Raw genomic sequence first — 14382 nt, forward strand, 5'->3', positions numbered from 1 at the left:
ATGAAGTTTCAGAGAGGTATAAATAAAACATGCAGTTGGTATATTCTGCTCAATGATCAGACATAATCCTTGTATAGTAAATGACCTTCAGTAAAATTCTTGCATGTTTACCTCTTATCAAGGGTCTCAGTATGTAAGTATATTGTTCTTTGGAAGGTTAAAGCAAATTGCATTGATCTAGCACTTGTTTGGTTTAGGAATATCTCCTTGATCTCCGTAATACAGAGTGCCATCCTGAGCAATTCTTGAAAAAAAGAGCAGAGTTTGATAAACTGCTTATAATTATTCAAAATGAAGATATTGCCAGTCTAATTCATAAGGTAGGTGAAGGCTGTCATCTTTGTGAGTTCCACTAACAGTAATGTCTTTTTCACTTATTGGCATTCATATGCTCTACTGATACTTTATTGCTGCCCTGCCAATAGTGAGAGAGGCTTGGCTGTCAAGCACGCGGGACAGGGCCTTCTCAGTCATTGCCCCCAGGCTTTAGGATGCTCTCCTGGCTGGCATCCACTCCTCAGCCTCCATGAAAGGTTTTAGGAAACAAGTAAAGATGTGGCTCTTCACCAAGGCTTTTAAATGAAAATATTGTGGGGTTTTTTACTGCTGCTGCTTTGTGTGTTATGTATTTTTAATAGGTTTTTAGATTTTTAGAGATATTTTTAATATTTATATCATCTGTACTTTTGTGTTTAATTGTGCATTGATATTGTAAACCGCTTTAAGATTATTTTAATAAAAAGTGGTATATAAATAAAAAAATAAACCAACAAACATAATGGGCAGATTCAGATGTAGTGCAGAACTATTGTTTATTTCATTTAATTGTGCTAAGTTTTAACATCCAAAACAATGCCACGTCACCAACTCTGGCACTCTTTATTTTAGACACACTAATCTAGTTTTGTAGCCTGGTTTGTCATCCTTGGTTTTTTCTAACTATACAGGTTGAGTATCCCTTATCAGTATCCCACTGAAGCAACTCACCATTCCTTTTAAATGCAGAATATCTAGGCAGTTGCCTAGATTGCCACACGCAAATGAATGCCAGTAGATCATATGCATCCCATTGTGATTTTTGTCAAAGCAAAAACAGAAGATCAATTAAGGAATTGTAAATGTCAGGTTTTTTATTAAGTTTAACTTTTCCCCCTTTAACTGTTTGCAACATAGCACTAAAGTGTATAGTTAACGTTTTCATTGCTGCAAAATGCTTTGTGTGTTCATCAATCCAGTACTTTGAGTTGCATCTTGGACAATAGGTATTAGAGCGATTCCCAGGGGACAGTGGTGTTTTGAAGCAGCTTAAAGGTACATCTGGGGTGTAATGGGTTTAGACCGTGGGGATAAAATGGTTAACTGTGATTGGTGAGCAGACTGCTGTTTTTGCTTTTGAACTGTGCCAAGAGCTGTTGGAGAATTCCAGTAGAAGTCCCAAAGGAGCTCATGCGGAGCTTATGTGTCCCCTTCTAACAAGGACCAATGGTTGGCGAGTAGCTGACAGGATAAAGACTTGCCAGCAGTAGGGCACAGTAAAGCAGCAGGACTGCATCTGGGACTTGATCAGGGACAAAGAGAAGGTTCAGGACATGAACACACCATGGTTTGGTGAAACAAACTGATTGGGTGATTGTCCAGATTTGTTTAATAAACCATAGATTGTTTCATTGTCCCTGTGACATATGAACCTGCCTGGCCCTTGGCTTATTCTTATTACCTAATTTTAACTATATATTTTCTTCAAATAGATACCATGTCTAGTAGATTTGAAGAAACTCTCGTGTGTCAATTTCGCTGGTGTTGACAGTTTGGATGATGTGAAAAATCATACATACAATGAATTATTTGTTTCTGGTGGCTTCGTTGTGTCTGATGAATCTGTTCTTACTCCAGAGTCTGTCACAGTTGGTAAGATTTTTTTTTGATTTTTTTAAAATATGGCCATGGAAAGTATTACACTGAAAAACATTTAAAATGCCTAATACAGCAGTGCAGTTTTTATGCTCTGTCAGCTAAGGCATTGGTTCATGGGGTTTTATAAACCTTCAGTGAATGTGTATTAAAGCATTGCTGTGAAATTCTAAAAAACTACTAGTTGTGAAAACATTGTTCAACCATATATGAGTTGTAATAAGGTGCCTCAAATCTAAGTGCTGTACAAAACATTTAACAGGCTCCATCCAATCATATAAGTAAGACTGTAAACATACAATCTTACTAATATAGGTGTGCAGTTAACCATGTAATGTGCCCATTATTTGTCTTTGACTGATGTGAAGACACGTATTTGGTGCATATGAGATGTTACTGAATTCTTAATCATGGATGGAGAATCAGAGGCATACTGCAGGTTTGTGCCTTCAGTATCTATCCCACATGAACTCCCACTCCTTTCCATGGCATATAATGTTGCATCTGCCCTTGTGCTATCCATGGCTAGTACTAATCAGTGTTTGTCAACCACATTTTGTAAACCTGCTTCACATCCTAACTCAATAGCATTAACTGTTGCAGATGTGACACGGTGCCATAGTTAAAACAAGCTATAAAGGGGCTGTGCATAAGGAGGAAGGGCTGGGAAACTCATAGCATGCGCCTAATTTCAAACCACTGTTAGGAGACTGGAAATGTTACTCATTTTGTGCTGTATAGTAATGTAGTCTTCCAGTCAGTAATGAAATGTGGTATAAGAGCCCAGTTTTGAATTCCTCAAATGGAAAGGTTTTAAACATTGCCAGGGAAAATATTTACTTGGAAAAATATTTCAAATACTTAAATAATGTGTGTGTTCTAGGCAACGATCATTCAGCATTCATTCAACAATCATTCATCGTTCTATCCAGCAATCATTCTTACTGCTTTATTAAAATCTTCTCTTTATAAGAGTTGATCTCCATGTAAAAGTATAAAAACTTCACTTCTAAAGAACCAAATAGCAGCAATCAAAACACAGATGTGACTCAGTAATCAAAATGAACTTAAGAACTACAGGCCCATCCACATGTTTAAATGTTCTAGATTAATGCTGAAAATTTTGTTGAATGTGGTGACTAAAGTTCAGTATTCAGAATTAAGATTAGAAAGATTCAGTGGAAATTTAGATTTTAAGTTATTTCTAAAACTAGTATGTATTTTCTGCTTTCAAAACCAGACAAACTTAACAAGTTTCTGAAGTTTCTTGAAGAACTGAGTACTCCAGATGGGAAGTGGCAATGGAAAGTTCACTGTAAAATCCAGAAAAAATTGAAGGAACTTGGGAGGTAGGTATTACATATCAAAGTATTAAACCATATTGGGATAATGGAATACTGAAGTTCAGTCATTTAGAATTTCTCTGTTGAAATGGAGTCCTGATCTTAATGCTTTTGTAGCGTCACTCACTTGCTCTCCATACTAGTTTCAAGCCCATGTTTAAACACCTATTTCTTTTATTTAACAACCAAATTCTTTTTTTCTTGTGTAGCCGGCACCCTTTATATTGGGTTATTTTCCCTTCCATCTTTAATATCTGGATTATAGGTACTCTACACAGGTTTCTTCTACCAGTATGCCAACTAGTTCTATTTAGGGCTCTGCTTTCATTTATGAAATGACTATAATTTGTAATCTCTTTCTGAAAGGACTTAGAAAAACTAGCATGTTGATTTTAGCTAAGATGTATATGGTGTGCCTTGACCTAAATGCAGAAATCACACTCTGTTTTAGGCAGATAAGATTTCTTGGCCTATCTGTTTATGTATTTAATTTGCAGAATGAATACAAATGCTATGAGCTTGCTGACACTTCTGAATACTTATCAAAAGAAACACATGGTAGAGATTCTGTCATACCATCAATGTGATTCTCAAACCCGAAATCCTCCTGAATTAGACTGTCTCATAAGACTTCAGGCTCAGAATATACAACAGAGGCACATTGTCTTCCTGACAGGTAGAAAATCATTAAGAACTGTCTTTTTAAAAAAAAAATAGGTGATGTTTGTTATAGGTATATAGCAAAACATTTTGTTTTCTCCTTACTTAGAAAAGAATGTTTCTGCATTTGAAACGTACGCTGATAATGGAATAGTGGTTACTACAGTTGACTACTTCATGCACAACTTTAAACGTCTTGTTGGCTACCATAACTCAGTTTCTGAAGAAAACAGACTTCCTTCCCCCATTGATCATGAAAGACAATCAGGTAATAACATGTTTCATTGATCTTGTTCACATATAGATAGCTAGAAATAGGCAGCATCTTCTCCTAATATAAATGGCCAATAGGCCATGAGAGAAAGCAACTTGAGGCACAATTTAAAGACCGGAAAGCAAATTATAGTGCCGTGTAGCATTATAAAATATGGAATTGGACTAACAATGGAGTTTTCAAGAAATTCCCATGAGTTTTAGAGGGGTAATGACAAAGCTAGTGGATATGAATTTGAAAAACTAGCAGTGAGTGAGGGTGTCAGTAATTGTATTGGGTAATGTTTGTGTCAAATACTGACCTGCTGTATAACTTTAGATGCTGTTTTGACATTAAATCCTTTGGAGCTGGAAGTTGGGGTTTCCCAACAGTAAGCATGAACACATTTCGCAGAAGCTTTTAGCATCGGAATATCCGGACGCTCACACAGAGAGTTAAATGTGTGTTGAGTAAGTGAACAAAAATGGCAGAAGACCAGCCCTTAAGTGATATGCGACTTTCAGACCTGAAGCCTAACACTGTGTGAGTAGTGCGTAGTATTTTTAAACAAGTTTTTTATTTCAAAGAGTAGGAATTTTCTCTTCTTGATGTAGTTCTTGTAGAAAACGATGAAAAGGATGAGGAGGACATGTCTTTGGATTCAGGGGATGAAACATCACAAATAGAAGTTTGCAATGATGCCTCAAAGTATGGTTCCCACTTGGAAGGTTTTCAGACAGAGACCAAAGGATCACATGGAACAGACTCTAAGCAAAACTCTCAAACTGGTACACAGCTGTCTACTGAAGGACACAACCTTCTGACAGAAAAAACATCTAAAATTAATATGCAGGATATACAGCCAGTTACTCCTGTTTCTACAACATGCTCTACAGAAGGAGAAAGAACCAATTCAGTTGAACAAGTTCCTTTCAATAACTTTCAGGTTTACAATAGACAGTTAAGTGTGCCCCATCAGTTCAGTCATTTTAATGTTCTCACTCATCAGACATTTCTGGGAGCAACATACCCAATGTCTGCAGGTCAGAATCAAGAAGGTGGGAGCTACTTTCTGACTGCATACAGCCAGAACATGGATATAGACCAGTCTTCTCCCAGAAATTGGGATGTCAGTTGTGATTCTTCCAGGCCATATTCAAAACAGAATTAAGGAAAGCTGAAATGTTTTTATAAGTTGTGGACTTTTCTGTTACTAAAAAAAAGTAAATTAACTGTTTCTATTCCCTGATCCAAAACACTTTCTGTCTCTCCAAATGTTTTCCTGTCTTATTTAAATCATGATGGCCTGTACCAGTTGAAACTCCTGGAGTTTGAAATAAATATATATATATATATATATATTTTTAACAGTTATTGTACTTGAATGAACTTGTTGGCACTTTTAAGTTTTTACATTTTGTATTTGACTTGTAATTGAGACTTCAGTTTGAAGTCTGTCTTAATGTAAACTGAATGTTTGCTTGAAGCATATGTGAAATGGGAAGGCTTAATTTTTAAAGCAAAGTTGTAACAGGATATCCAAACAAATTTTTTTTCTTTATCAAAGCTGTTATGTACGTATTTGACAGTTTTGTACAAGATCTTTATATAGCTATAAAGGCAGTTCTATTATTTTAACCAATATCCTGGATTTTTGGCTACATACCTCAGTTAGAACAACCAATGGTGCAGTTCAATTTTGAAAATAAAATCATCATCCATATGGGATCAAAGTAGCAAGTTGCATTTTGTCCTGCCATCTGTTTCCAGGAAATAGGTGCAGCAAAAGGATGTGTTTTGCCTTTGTCACTCTTGGATTACTTTTTCCAACTAAGCATGTATGAATAGAAAACATGATGGCTGGGATTCAAATGGTTACTTAGGTACACTCAAGGGCTTTGGTATGCCCAGTAGTTTTTTGGGGTTTGTTTTTTTTACTTCTACTTCTTGAATGGCTGGTCCTCATATCGTATTACAAACTGCTTTTGAGACTTTCATTGGTTTCAAAAGTAGTTTGCCATACAACATGGGGGTGGGGCTGCTTTTCAAGAAACAGAAATCCAAATGTTGCTTGGAACTAGTTATGGTTTTTTAAAATCCAGCTCAGCTTAAGTAAGATCTATTTGAAGCCCAAAGCTCTAAATGTTCCATTAGTTTCTTTCAACTGAATATAAGCTTTTAAGAAACATTTTAGACATAATAGTGACAGCCCAGTCCTTTGTAGGTGCACCTTTAAATCAGTGGGTTTAAATGCATCTAATTTGTATAATATTGCAGCCTTAATCATGTAATCTTGATGGACTGTCTTTTGATATGGGATTCTGCCCTTTCATTTGGAATAAGGAAACTTTATTGTAGGCCTCAGCAGCAGAGAAAGAAGGTTGTAATGCTTAGAATCCTCTCTTAGAAGTTAGTATAGTGTTTGATTCATATTCTGTTAATATGGACTTGGTTTATGGTGTATAAAACTATCTCCTAGCAGATATACACAGCATCATACGACTTGTGATATGTATATATCACACATTACAGTACCACCAGTCTTCATAAAGAAATCAATTTCATATAGTAACTTAAGCAAAAAAAAATTTTTTTTTGGTAATTGTATACTGCAGTGCCACTTGTAGGAAAAAATGACACTCCAAATGCTATACAATAAAAGTAATAAATCCTAAGCTGCATCTATACTTGATGGCAATGCTGGAGTTGAAGTAGGTAAACTGGTATTTTAAACTGGTAGTTGAGAGGGATTTTGGAAAACTTCTTTAAGGAAGGCTGAAGCAAAACAGTGACAAACCTTAGTAATAGCCAAAAATTTGATTCGGATGCAAGGAGGAAGAAATTCAAGTGGAGCGGCAATAAGAGGCATTTAGTAGACAAGGTAAAACATTCTAGCAGCAGAATTCTGAATAATGAAGGTGAAGAGTGCTCTATAAATGTGTTCTTAATTGAGACTGTGAGGGGACAGGCATTAAATATTGCCATTGAAGGAAAAAAGGCATAAGAGATGTCAAGGCTAAAAGTCAGAGGAGCTAGTAAGCAACAATACACGTCATGGAAGAATGCAATCTTTAGAAGACTCATCAAATGGAGCAGAAACTGAACTGAGACAATTAGATTAAAGGGAGGAGACTGTGTGAAGTCAAGACTTAGTTGTACTAAAACACAGTTGAAAATTGCTATACGCCTAGTCACTTGTGCCAGATGAAAGTGTCTTGACAGTGGTAGGGAAACTATAATTATTCTCTTTTGGGCCACAGATGACAACAGGTATGCATGGACAGATAGGGTAATTGTTAAATAAATGTTTGCAAACTAGCAGCTTTACTGGACTTGTTTGCAAAGTTGTACTAAAAGTTGTTGGCTTGAAATTCCCAGGGTGCATAAAGAGATCTTTGAGTTATTAGAATGGAGGCAGAGGAAGAGCTGCTGTCGTCCATGTACAAGCAACATATTTTATCTTCCTTCCCCCTGTGTTGACTGCTTCAGATTATGAGAGGTGTATGCTTTTAGTGCCCTTGGTAGAAAGGATGACTTTATAAGGAAGAGTTACTCACCTTCCCTGTATTTTAGCTGTTGGCCGAACCCAGTGCCAAGATCAGCTAGGCAAGCAAATAACACTTTCTGAGTAAGAAATGTATAGTTCATTTCAAAAACACAGTCATAGAAGCAGATAATGACACAGGGTTCCACGCAAATGCAGTGGTACAAACATTTCTGGTTTTTTCTGAATATAAAATCTTGTTAACATGCTGATGGTGACCCCTTGGTTGTCAAAAATAGGAGTACTTTGAATTAAGCTAGTTTTATCCACTCACTTTGAAGCTGATCTAGTTGGTTTTGAACTCAATACAAATAATCTGTTAAGGTGTTGCAGCTCATATTCACTATTTTGAAGGAAGGTGGTTTCATATGTCTAATATGAGTAACCTTGCTTGAAACATACTGTACAGTTTAAGACTGGTTTGCTTTGAATTTTGAGAACTATCGTTTTAAGATTACAAGACTATGAGTCTGTTACACAGAAAAATAATCAGGGTTTTTGACATAATCACCCAAAGTCATGACTTAGCCACTCTAAGTCATATTCCCCATAGTGTGATATCCATTCTAAAAGTATTAAGATGGAACAGCATTCATATTACCTTTTATACAGACCACATACTTTAAGGCCAGCTAAAACTCTACTACAAGTACACACAGCACCACAAAGCATCTCGATGAGTTCTGCTTGGATAAGTTATGAATGTCCAGTTACACAAATAGGTGGAACCAATGTATCATGAAGTCAACTGTATTAGACATACTTCTAAAAGAGCAAACAGAGACAGAATAAACATTGTATTGGGTATTCTTATGGTAGCAACTGGATGAATATGATTATATGCACTTTGTAGTTTTTTCTAATTTACACAACTTTTTAAATTGCCAGATGGGTGTGAAAGCATCCCATCATGTGTCCAGTCTAATTACATGCAACTATAATCACCACATTATTACCCTAACTGAATACATCTATAAATTATGCAAGCACTAGGTAGTTGGATCTCGCTGGAAGAAGTGCGTGATTTGAGAGGTATCATTCCAGAATGGGGACATCGTCTGGCAACATCATTTTCTGAGAAGATTATCTGGCTGTATTGTGAATTGGTTTAATAAAAGAGCCTGATTGCTTATCAGTGTCAGCTGTGTTTTGTATGCACTTATTGGCACATTTTCTTTATATAAATAATGGTAGTTCTATAGCTGTGGAGATGGATGTGCTCAGTCTCTTTGTAAGAAGCAGGGCACTAGGTATGTACCAGTACAGTAGAAGGAATGCACAGCCTTGTGTCTTGTGTTTTCAAAAATCAACATTTTTTTTTAAATGCAAGCACAAAGAACGAATTGCTCATCACTTAAGTACCCATGGCATTTGCACATTAATGTGTGCCCTATCTGACAGAAGAAATGCATTAATCCAGTTACTGAAATATTGTGCTTTAAAGTGTAGCCTAATGGAAGATGTAATGAATACATGTAGCAAATGAGATCCACACATTATTGTGCAGTATACTGATGGAGTAGATAAACTTAAGGACTGCTTCTACACAAAATACCTGGCTGGAAGTTGATCTAGGAAGTCACTATGAAGAGTTCTATGCTCTGATCTGAAATCTGATAAAACAGTGCTCAGTATGCTGCCTGTAGCAAGATCATCATGGAAGGTTAAACAAAGGACTGGGAGTTTTCAGTGCATCTGTAGCAGATATATATGGAATTTAGCATGATCTGGCAACAAGTGCAGAATCACGCTTTTATTGGAAAATTGCAAGTTTCCAAGTTGTCTTCAATACTACACCTTATCATTGATTGCATTTCACTACCCAGAAAACTCATCCACTCCTTTCTCTATACCCACACCAATCCTGCCACTACACTAAAACACATTTTAAAAAACATTCTCCAGTTTAGACTAACAAGATTGTCACATTGTATTGATTTGCATTACTGGGTAGCAATATTGTTTATGTAGGATTTGGCACAATATATTTTTGTGGAAAACAAAGGACAGCCTTTTGAATTGTGTGTTCTCTGTTTTTACAAACACCCCTTTAAAATGTGGCTTTCATAACACTGCAGAATAGTGGCCTGACAACATTACTGGATGATTAATGCTGAAATTAAAAATTGGAATTATATTTTGCTATGTAAACAGCTTTTTGTTGAAAAGCAGTATATAAACATTTGGCTATACAAAATAAACCATTGCATTCAAATGCCTAATAATTTATTTCTCATGCCAAACACACAATTTAAATTATACAAATTTTCCATGTAAACAAAGCCACATGCTATTGTGTCACTTCCTGCTAAAGATATTCTTCTACTGATGGAAGTTCTATCCAGCATGTGAAACATGTAGTCAGTTATTCAAGCATCCTCAAATTGAACAAAAGTCCACATTGTAATACAGATATGGTTCATAATTACAGTAGTAAGTACAAAGTGCCATTGTAATAAAATAAGTTTATCAATCCTTGGAGTACTTAAAATGGTGAAATAAAACTTTCTTCTTGACTTATAATGCTTGGAATAAGACATGTCTCCAGTTCTTTCTGCTTCTGGAGGAGGCCCTGAAAAGAGAAATGAATGAGTTTGATTCTTGCAGAATAAAGTCCGAAGTAGTAACCTATGCAGAACAGGAAATAGAGGTAAAAGGACATCATGGAAAATAGATAAAAACTGCATTTTCCTTCCCAGGTTAGGAATGAAATACCTTCCTCCTCACAGACAAGAACAGCAGTGGAACCAATGTTGCCATTTATCTACAAACAAGTGCCTGTATTTGTCCTGTAGAGAATGTTGGGGAGTGAGCCATATGCCAAAATTAGAATTCTAAGAGGAAACCAAATTCATAAACATTTCATGTAGCAAACTCTCTAAACTGCTTGGAGAATGTTGAAAAGTGGTATATAAACATTTGTAATGATAAGGAGAAACTTGGTAACTGGGTATAATACCACATTAAAAGTTCAACAGAAAAGCTTGCTTTCATACACACATTCATGATCATTGACTGCTTGTTTAAAAATGGGTGCTAGGAAAATGGATACTGTATAATCATATTTGTTTGTTACAAAGAAGGGGAGGGGGAGTCACTTATTCCACACAAGGACTGCTAAAATGTAACACAACATTTTAAAATAAAAATATATGCCACTTTTCACATTCAAACACAAAATAATACATAACCACAATATCACACAAAATCAATTTTATTTTTTAGATTTATGTAATTTCAAAATACGTCTGTCATTACATGTCCATCCACCACACAGTTTAAGATAAAGGCAGCTTCTGTGCAGTTAAAATTGATTATCCACCATTTCCTTCCCTTGAAATGTTTCCTAGGTTGGAACAAAAAGGTGCTAAGTTTTTGTAGGAGATAAGGATTTTGAAATACCTGCCCTTCAGTTCTTGCTAGAAGCAGTTATCTTCCCCACCTGATATTGTGACTTATTGTGACTTTGGTTTTAACAGACATTGGGCAATATGCTGTCTAAAGAAACATGAGCAGAAGGAAGATGGTTGCAAGATAGTTACTATGCTTGTGTAAGAATTCATGTAGCAGTAGGTAGTTCGATAGCTGTTCCCATGCTTCTGTTCATGTAAGAGTTTGCTCAAGTATATGAACATCCCCCATATTTAGTTTTAACTTTCCCCAACACACTGCTTTAACACAAGCTGTAAAACAGTTCTTCTGTGAATCGAAGATAACACATTTGAAAGGGCACCATTTCAATTCATACACTGCTCTTTGGCTTCGCATCTCCAGTTTTCTGGATGGCTCTATCCATGATTGCTGCTATTCACCAACAACCACCGACAGACAAGATGGAAGTATGGACAGAGTCAAGCTTGCTTTACTACAATGACACAAAATCGCCATTGCCCTGCTAAAATAAATGTCTAGAGGTTCATTACATTGTCTATAACTACACTCTCTAAATTAAGAGATTTCTGGTGGATTGTACCAATCTGTTCTCATATAGGGCCACACACATGCTATTGAGCTAGATTTGAAGTTCCATATAAAAATCTTATATCTGAGAAGTTACATTCTTCAGCACCAATTCTTTATTTTGCTGTGGTATGGCTCATCCTCTGACTTCTTGATGCTTCTTAATTAGAAAACTGAATTTTAATTGTGAATGAGGAACACATCATAGGATATACATTTGCACACTGTCCAAAATCTAAGTATTACATTTTCAAATGTTTTAAAATTCAGTTGCAGGAAGAAGTAAATAGAATTGCCAGGTTCAAACGTGAATATTTGTACCATGGCATGGAATCTTTATGGAAAACATTTGCTACTATGCAACACAAATATACTGTACAACATTACAGAATAACATGGTTTTAGACAAGGGCAAAATAGAGTAAAGTATGAATCCTGATAGTGTCCAGCAAAAATGATTTTCTTGAGCTTACTCTTTGAATAAGCTTTCAGGAATGTAGCTATAAGGATTTGTAAATCTCCCTGTGCAAAAGACACAATAAGATAATCAGTAATTCAATTCTAGAATGGTAGGGAAAGAAGAATGATACTATCAGAAATATTTATGTTGGGTTTGAGACCTAACTACTGGCATTCTTATCTTTCTGTCTGCAAGTTGATCTACCCTACTCTATGTTGCACCAAGTTACATCATCCCTTACATTCAGTTCTGTGAGAAAGGTGGCCTATTTCCCAGTATCTACTGGGGAGAAAAAAATGCACCCAAATGCAACATATAAAAAACACATTTTCCATTACAATCATATAATTTTTGAGTTGGAAGGTGTCTTGAAGGTCTTCTAATCCACACCTCCTGCCCAGAGCAGGAAATTGCTACAGCATCCTTGTTCAGTCATTGTTTAAAAACCTGCCGTGAAGGAGAGTCTACCATTGCCCAGGCAGATTGTTCTACTGTTGAAAAGTGCTTACCATCAAGAAGTTCTTCCTAATGTCTAGCCTGAATCTGCTTCCTTGTAATTTCAATCCATTGGTTCTAATCCTGCCGCAAGAGCAACAGAGAACAAAGAGTCTTGACACTCTTCCTATGTGACAACCTCTTACATGTCTAAAGACAGCAATCACGCCTTTCCCCCATTTTTTCTTCTCTAGACTAAATATACCCAACTTCTTTAGCCATTCCTCATAGGATGGCATCCACAGCCGACTACAATCCTTGTTTCTCTCCTCTGAACCCATTATAGTTGGTTATTTTTAACATGTGCCCAGAGCTCTGGTTCACTATGTATCTTTAAGCAGACAATCAGACATCCTGAAGAAAACATTTGTGGCTATCTCATATAGTGGATCTCGCCATATGTGATTCCGCTAATCGCGGTTTTGCTATCTGTGGTCCACCAACTGTTACCCAATCTCATTATCTGTGGATACAAAAGGGTCAAACCCCATGTATTTGTGGTTTTGGACACCTGAAAATTACATCAGAGATCACTTCCAGCCCCCATTTTATGACAAGGAGCCATTTTGTGGCTCTTTTGTACTGAAACCAGCAATTTCCCTCTGTGATTTTTTGCAGAAAAAAGGGACTTTGGTACTTGGTAGGGCCATGATTGGGCTACTGAAAGCCCACAGGGCAGAGTAGGGCACTTTATTTTGCCCTTTAAAACATGGTTTTTGAGCCTCTGGGAACCTAACCCCTCCCGCTATTCCATTCCATCAACTTAATGCCTCGGTATCCACAGTAGTAGCGGATAATGGAACCCCTGTGGATAGCGAGGTCCAACTGTACTCTAGCCAAACCAGAGATTAGTGTTGTACATTTCCATTTGGTAACAGCATCATTTGTTTATGAGTAGCTGCTAAAAACTCAGCACATGCTAAATACACTGAAGCTGACTTCACTCTTTGCAACATCTAAAAATAAGGAACAACTGAACCACATGACAAGTGCTTAATAAGTCTCAGCAGAATCTAGTTCCGCTATGGCCTTAATTAATTAATTTATATACTGCTTAATACAGAAATCCCTAGGCAGTGTACAGAATTAACATAATATAAAATATTTAAAATTCAACAAAAAGATGATAGATCATAATAGATTAAAAACACATTAAAATTTAAAAATTTGGTTTCATTTAAAAGCCTGGGGAAATACATATGTCTTCAGGGTCCTGATAAAAACAAACAGAGAAGGAGATGCTCTTATTTCAGAAGGGGGTGAGTTCCAAAGCCTTGGGGCAGCCACAGAGAAGGCCTGGTCCCAAGTTGCCACCAAACGAGTTGGTGGCAACCATAATTGGATCTCTCCAGATGATCTTAATAGGTGACAACAGGGTTCATGACAGAAAAGGTGCTCTCTTAAGTACCCTGAACCTAAACCATTAAGGACTTTATAGGTAATAACCAGTAATTTATATTTCACTCAGAAAAATATTGGCAGCCAGTGCAGTTCTTCTAGAATCGGTGTTATGTGTTCCCTACGGGTAAACTCAGAGACCAATCTGGCTGCTGTATTCTGAACCAATTGTTGTTTCTGAACTATGTACAAAGGCAGCCCCACGTAGAGTGCATTACAGTAGTCAAGTCTAGAGGTTACCAGTATATGCACCACTGTTTTAAGGTCGTTTATCTCCAGTAATGGATATATCAGCCAAAGCTGATAGAAGGAACTCGTGGACACAGCCTCAACCTGAGAAACCAGGGAGAGTTTGGGA

General features: G+C 36.6%; 2 protein-coding genes across 14 annotated transcripts in view; one reads left to right on the top strand and one right to left on the bottom strand.

Moving 5' to 3' along the window:
- TASOR (transcription activation suppressor) overlaps positions 1-14382 on the top strand; it is a 166930-nt gene that overhangs the window by 134751 nt on the left and 17797 nt on the right. For 5 of the 8 annotated variants that reach the window (XR_008316188.1, XR_008316189.1, XR_008316187.1 and 2 more), the window contains exons 19-23: positions 198-320; positions 1749-1908; positions 3152-3260; positions 3752-3930; positions 4024-4182. Coding sequence is in view for 3 of the 8 variants with exons in the window: in XM_053296285.1 (XP_053152260.1) it covers positions 198-320; positions 1749-1908; positions 3152-3260; positions 3752-3930; positions 4024-4182; positions 4782-5338 (1287 nt within the window). In the remaining 5 variants the exon portion in view is untranslated. Of the gene's footprint in view, positions 1-197; positions 321-1748; positions 1909-3151; positions 3261-3751; positions 3931-4023; positions 4183-4506; positions 8842-14382 lie in introns of those variants that run through there. The other 3 variants (XM_053296285.1, XM_053296288.1, XM_053296289.1) reach the window with 2 other exon arrangements.
- CCDC66 (coiled-coil domain containing 66) overlaps positions 9921-14382 on the bottom strand; it is an 82564-nt gene continuing 78102 nt past the window's right edge. For all 6 annotated transcript variants that reach the window (XM_053296302.1, XM_053296298.1, XM_053296304.1 and 3 more), the window contains one exon: positions 9921-10283. In XM_053296302.1, coding sequence (XP_053152277.1) covers positions 10197-10283 — 87 coding nt within the window. In that variant the 3' untranslated portion in view covers positions 9921-10196. The remainder of the gene's footprint in view (positions 10284-14382) is intronic.

Source organism: Hemicordylus capensis, chromosome 2 (genome assembly GCF_027244095.1).
Source record: "Hemicordylus capensis ecotype Gifberg chromosome 2, rHemCap1.1.pri, whole genome shotgun sequence".
NCBI lineage: Eukaryota > Metazoa > Chordata > Lepidosauria > Squamata > Cordylidae > Hemicordylus > Hemicordylus capensis.